At 36.0% G+C, this 5,887-nt stretch overlaps 1 protein-coding gene across 3 annotated transcripts; it reads left to right on the forward strand.

Moving 5' to 3' along the window:
• Nucleotides 1-1,727: 1,727 nt before the first annotated feature.
• LOC127958316 (uncharacterized) lies at nt 1,728-5,808 on the forward strand. 3 transcript variants are annotated; one of them, XM_052557128.1, is made up of 7 exons: nt 1,728-2,017; nt 2,132-2,167; nt 2,603-2,665; nt 3,526-3,628; nt 3,803-3,966; nt 4,185-4,327; nt 4,612-5,808. In XM_052557128.1, the coding sequence occupies exons 1-7, from the start codon at nt 1,981-1,983 to the stop codon at nt 4,774-4,776; spliced, it is 711 nt and encodes a 236-aa protein (XP_052413088.1). In that variant the 5' UTR covers nt 1,728-1,980; the 3' UTR covers nt 4,777-5,808. The 3 variants fall into 3 exon arrangements, with proteins under 3 accessions (XP_052413088.1, XP_052413090.1, XP_052413089.1); XM_052557129.1 differs by having other exon boundaries at nt 1,729-2,017; nt 4,185-5,808; XM_052557130.1 differs by lacking the exon at nt 3,803-3,966 and having other exon boundaries at nt 4,185-5,808.
• Nucleotides 5,809-5,887: the final 79 nt, after the last annotated feature.

A 5,887-nucleotide genomic window follows, 5' to 3' on the forward strand; every position in this document is an offset into this window, starting at 1 on the left:
AGGTAGAAAATGCAAATACACACAAAAAACATTGCAGGTTGGTAGATATTGATACACAATTCATCTCACAGAAATTGTAAAACAGTGCATATGTGAAGATTTAGGTTTTGCCTGGTTGTCTTTTCTGCATTGATAAATGAAAGCTTGTGTTTCCTTAGTTGGGCCTCCTAACGTTATAGTCTCTGATGTGTGAACATGCCTCTTCCTGTGTGTGTGTGTGTGTGTGTGTGTGCATGTAGGAGAAAGAGAGATATATTTAACATCTCACAGCTCACACCAGAGGTTCTCCAGTACAGTATGTCTAGTAACTATAGAACTGATAAATGCATTTACGCTTACAGATTTTGTGCTGTTTTATGTACTGGATTTGCTTGTGTAAAAATATGGTATTCTCATATTTAGAAACATGAAATATGTCTTTACTCCCTTCATATATCTAGTTTATTAGTAACTTCAACACAATTTCAGAGAGAACTGATTTATATATATATATATATATATATATATATATATATATTAGAGTGTATAGAACATTCAACTGGCTGAGAATATGTTTAATTGAAAGCTCAGCAGAAGCAAAGAAGAGTCATAACTCTTAAAGGGAGTCATAAAGTTTGTCTTTGGTTTTCTGAGATCTGTCATGTGAAATGTTTACTCATTTCTCAAAAGTTTCAATGGCATTAGAGTAATCTAAGAAAAGTGTTTTTTCCCTTAAAAAGGCAAGTTCCCACCACACATTTTGCACTTGTTATGCTGCACTTCAACTGTGAATGTAGTAAACAAAAACTGAATTTTGCCCTGAGATTAAGAATTTGTTCATTATTATTATTATTATTATTATTATTTTACATTTATTTTATTTATAAGTTATGTATTATAAGTGCCTTATATATAAAAAGAGGCATGGCCAATTTAACAGTTATATAATACAACTACTTATTGGTTATTTGGTGGTAACTTACTTGAGTTATTAGATTACTTGATAATTTAGAGAAAAGAAGAAAAGAAATCTGTTAAAATTATGTCTGGCCAAAATAAAAATAAAAAAGATTTGTAAACGCTTAGTTCCCCTATAAAAAAAATAAAATAATAATAAAGACCAGTCTGTGCATCTTACTCTTTGCAAAAGCAGTTTAAATCAACATCTTGCTGTTTTATCTTGAACAGTTGACACAAACCTGCAGCTCAGTGAGAAAATTAAAGGAAAATTCTGATGTAAAAAGTGTCAATAGACTTGTCTCTACAAAGTTCAACAATACACGCTAGTTCTATTCTAGTTTGCAGAAGTGAAACTGTTTTTCTGCACAAGCCCTGTAGGTCAGTTCCATTGCAATTTGATACTAAAGAAAATTAATTAACATCCAGCTACTATGGCTATGCATATAGCCTATAATGTAAGCACTATACTAATTTGACTGTGCATGAACATTTTCCTAAAAATTCTGTCATAAATGAATCATGTCGTTCCCAATGTGGTGCACATCTCTCTCTCTCTCTCTCTCTCTCTCTCTCTCTCTATTGACTGTCTATTTATTTAGTAAGCCTACAATGAAAGTCATTGAGGAAATGGAAAAAAACATTTAAAGCATTCTTTAAAAATATTGTCTTTTTTGTTGATTAATCTCTTAATCACCTTAAATGTGACACACACACACACACACAAAAGAGTGTAACGAAATCTATTCAGGCTTTGAGGCGTGTCTATTAGGGGACATTGTTCACGAGCACAGAAGTGTCCAAATGCTGTGGAGAACCAGCTGACTTTCTGCCAGCATCGTTTAGCGCCTCTAATGGACAAAAATACTCCGCGCGACTAAACGTTACCGAGTTATGCTCTCGAGGTAGCCAGTTCTGAGACAACCTATAATACTTGAAGAGCAAGCTGTAGTTTCATGTGTATTGAGAATGGAATACCCCATAGTCTTTCGTTAGTTGGTAGGCTGCGTGAGTAAAAGTAGCTGACTGTGAGAGGAGGCTACAATGCGCAAGTGCTCGGCTGTATTTTACATTACTCTAGGTATGTGTTTTAGTTGTGTTTTTAAACAAGTATTTAAACAGAAGTCTGCCATTAGTATTGCATTTCATTAATATGGTTGCTGAGGTGAATTTCAGTAGATTTGATCAATTTCAGGTTTCGTATCTCTCTGGACACCTGAAGCGTCAACAGGTCAGTACAAGCGGGTGTCTGTGTGTGCGTGTGTGTGTGTGTGTGTGTGTGTGTGTGTGTTTACCTGTAAGCGATAAACAAGTTTTAGAAACAAGTAATAAACAAGCTTGTTTTAAAGACGTTTTAAAAAATAAAACAAAGACATTAAAGATGTTGCAGTGTTTCTAGGTCAGTAATGAACAACTCTTTGCACAAAACATCACTGTATCTACATTTTTATTTGTTTATATTTAAGCACAAGATTCTATTTAGAGCTTTCTCAAATCATGCTGGATAACACTAACCATGGAGTTCATTTTTTTAACATTCTTTAAAAAAAAAAACGGATTAATTTGTGGAACACAATTTCTCCTTTTGCAGGCTCTTATAGTCGTTGTTTAGAAGATAATAATAAATAGAAATTCTTAAACACTGCTTATCATTGTAACTTTACAGGATCCTGTAACTGTGGACGTGACTCTTTGAACTTATTGAAAAATAAATGTAACAACACAGAAGGTAAGAATTTAACATTTCCACCAATGAAGCTTTGTCTTTTTATCCAGTAAATTGGAGTAAAATAGACTACTTAGACTAGCCTACATAGTGTTATATAGGGTGACCATATTTTAGTTTTCCAAAAAGATGACAGTACAGGGATTTGGGTGTGGTTGGTTGGTGGCTAAAGTAGTGCGATGACCATATCCCAAATATCAAAACTCATTCATGTCATTTCCATACTTAAAATTTTTTTTGTCACTGTTATGCATATTGATCATTAACACAGCTAAAAAGCTTCCCACCATTGGTCCTCCTTCACAAAACTCAACAGCACAGTTAAATCAGTTAGTAGAATGCAAAATGTTTCTATTGATAGTTTTCACGTGACGTCATTGACACATCAAGTTCTGTGCTTATGAGAATGTGTCAAGACAAATGTCCTTTTGCCACATTTCCAATTAAACATATTCAGTTATTGTTCGAGTGAGGCACTGTTCCAGTTGAGTAGAGAGTATAAGGATAGTGGATTTAATTTCTGACATGTCCAGAGTTTGAATCTTCCTTTTTCCAATTCTATTCTTCTCCCTTTTCCTATATGTGTATGCAATTATTAGCTTTTATTATTAGGTTCATTAGCTAAGTAGATTAGATGAAATAATATATAATGTAAAATATAAACTAGACCTTAACCTTCTTGACTGTTTAAAAATTAAAAATGAATGGCTATAAAATAAAATGGTTTATACAATTTGGACAAACACTGTTTACATTTAATTTTCTCCAAGTCCTATTTTGTACTGTATTTGTGGCAAATTACAATTTTTTATTTTTTTTTTACATTATCAGTGGATTCTAATTCTCATATTCTCTTTTCACAGGAGTCTATGATTTGACATGCTATGTAAAATATAAGAAATCTCTTGTGTCCGTCTGTGAATGGAAAGGAGACATATCAATCTCATACATGCTGTACACACAACAGTAAGTTTCTGTAGGAAGTTAGAAATGTGATGATTTCAGCATTATTCTGTTTGTAGTCTGGCTGAGCTTCACACCTTTGCAATTGTTTGATTGTTATCGCTTACTTACTGTATATTTAAAATTTGATAACTGAAAATCCCATTCAACAATCCACACTCTTTGTCTGCTGTGTAGGAGGAGATGTAATTGTGTAAATGTACATCAGAAGAATGGAATTTGGACTTCTGATGACTTTCCTGTTTTCCCAAAATATAATGTGACAGCTCACGTTATTGCAAGCAGTGGATATGCACAGTGGTGCACCTACAAAAATTTCAGAGAAATTCCATCCAAGATTAGTACGTTAATCAACAATATTAGTATTTGTAACTTTCACTTTATTAATATTTTAACTGTTTCTAAACCTTCATCTAAATATACTGATTTAACTAGCATTTTCCAGAAATAGTTGTTACTAGCAGTTCTAGTATTAATAGAAGCTGCTTGAAAATTCTTTGACTAGACAAACATTTCTGCAGGTTAGTATGTGATTCTGTAAAGTTTTCTTTCTTTGCAGCAATGTGTGGCCCTCATTCAAAACTAACTTACAGAAGAAGCTCAGGCCATCTGACTGTGCAGGTGGAGTGGGGAGATGAAAGCAGATATATTAAAAACTTCTTTGTAGAGTACAAAGAGTTCAACACTACAATCTGGAAAGAGGTCAGTAAAAACAACTCAAAGGTTTAAGAGTATATAAGGCTCCATTATACAATCTCCTTGTTTTTATTCTGTATATGCACATATGTAAAATAAGGTGAAACATAATCATTATTTGTTCAACTTTGTTATTTAAAGGTGGGCAACAAAGTAATTGTTTAAATAAGGCACAGTATTCACTCTATGGAATTTTATTGAATTCATAACCAAATAATGCTATGCGCTATGCATTGTGATATTTGTGAACATAATTAGCCTACTTGAAATACATTCTCATATTTTTTTAGATTTCTCCAACCTGTCAGATGAGTACAAAAGGGTATCTTTGTTTCTTTCTATTCCTAGTGTGTGTGTGTGTGTGTGTGTGTGTATGTTTGTGTTCTTGTATATGGTTTATGGGGACACAAATATCTATAATGACATGGGTATTACAATGTAAACATGGTTTATGAGGACACTTCCTGTGTGGGCATCTGTCTTGTCTGCTCGGCTGTAGTGGCCCTCTGCGCCACCCTGGTGGGCCTCTGTCTCAACCGCAATGGGTGGTAGTTTTCTGCACCTCCCTGGTGGGCGTCAGTCCTGTCTGCTTGGTCTTTGTGGGCTCCAGTTTCCTCTGCGTCATCCCAGTGGGCTCCAGTTCCACCTGTTCCACCCTGGATTCCTGTCCTGTCGGCTCTGCCCTGGGCCCCTGAACTTTCCGTTTCCTCCTGGCCTCTTTGTTTTGTTGTTGTTGTTTTTTTTTTCACTTCCGGTCTCTGTTTCCCTCTATGGACCTGGCCCTCTGTCCCTCCCAGGGGGCAAGGAACTCGACCGGAAGTTGAAGTCGGGTGCTGGCTGCCATCTTTTAGCAGAACTTCACTTCCGTTAGCATTCCCATTGACTCCCATTCATTTTGGCGTCACTTTGACAGCGAATAACTTTAACATCTGAGGCGTTTAAAGACTCCGTTTGTCCATTATTTATTTCTAAAGATACACAACAATGTATAAAGGGCTCCATTACCTTCTATGTTACATTATGGCCCCGTATAAACAGTTTTTTTAAAAAATAGGCTAACGATTGCGTCATAACCACTCGTCTCTCTGTCGCATTACCGTACAGACAGGAGGAGAAGCTCGCAGGCAATTAACTTAATATGGCGTACTGGCGTTACATTTTAAAAAAAATACTATACAAAATAATTAATCAGAATACTTACTCCTGCTCACTCACGACAAAGAACTCCCGCTCAAGCTCGCCGTCTCTGCAAGATTAACGATGGCAGTTTGCACGCACAGCCACTTAGAAGATTTACATCTGTCAGACAGGTTGCTGACGTCGTCAAGCTTCGTTTGAGTCTGCGCGTCAGAAACGGAAGTGCTAAAAAACGCTAAAAATGGGCTTCACTTGTCTCAACTGAGTTCCAATGGGGTCGCTGTGTCCATTACTTTTACTGTCTATGGTCCCTCCCCCTGGTCCTCCGCCGGTCCACCTCCCTCCTGGTCTCCTTGTTGTTGTTGTTTTGTTTATTTTCACTTCCTGTCTCTGTTTCCCTTTATGGACCTGGCACCCCCTCCCTGCCCC

Source organism: Carassius gibelio, chromosome B5, assembly GCF_023724105.1.
Source record: "Carassius gibelio isolate Cgi1373 ecotype wild population from Czech Republic chromosome B5, carGib1.2-hapl.c, whole genome shotgun sequence".
Lineage (NCBI taxonomy): Eukaryota > Metazoa > Chordata > Actinopteri > Cypriniformes > Cyprinidae > Carassius > Carassius gibelio.

What these genes read in the sequence shown, in the direction of transcription:
- LOC127958316 (XM_052557128.1), top strand. Translation starts at nt 1,981, where the DNA reads ATGCGCAAGTGCTCGGCTGTATTTTACATTACTCTAG. An exon ending in GACACCTGAAGCGTCAACAG is followed by an intron (nt 2,168 to 2,602) that starts GTCAGTACAAGC and finishes GTAACTTTACAG; the next exon opens with GATCCTGTAACTGTGGACGT. An exon ending in AGAAATTCCATCCAAGATTA is followed by an intron (nt 3,967 to 4,184) that starts GTACGTTAATCA and finishes CTTTCTTTGCAG; the next exon opens with CAATGTGTGGCCCTCATTCA.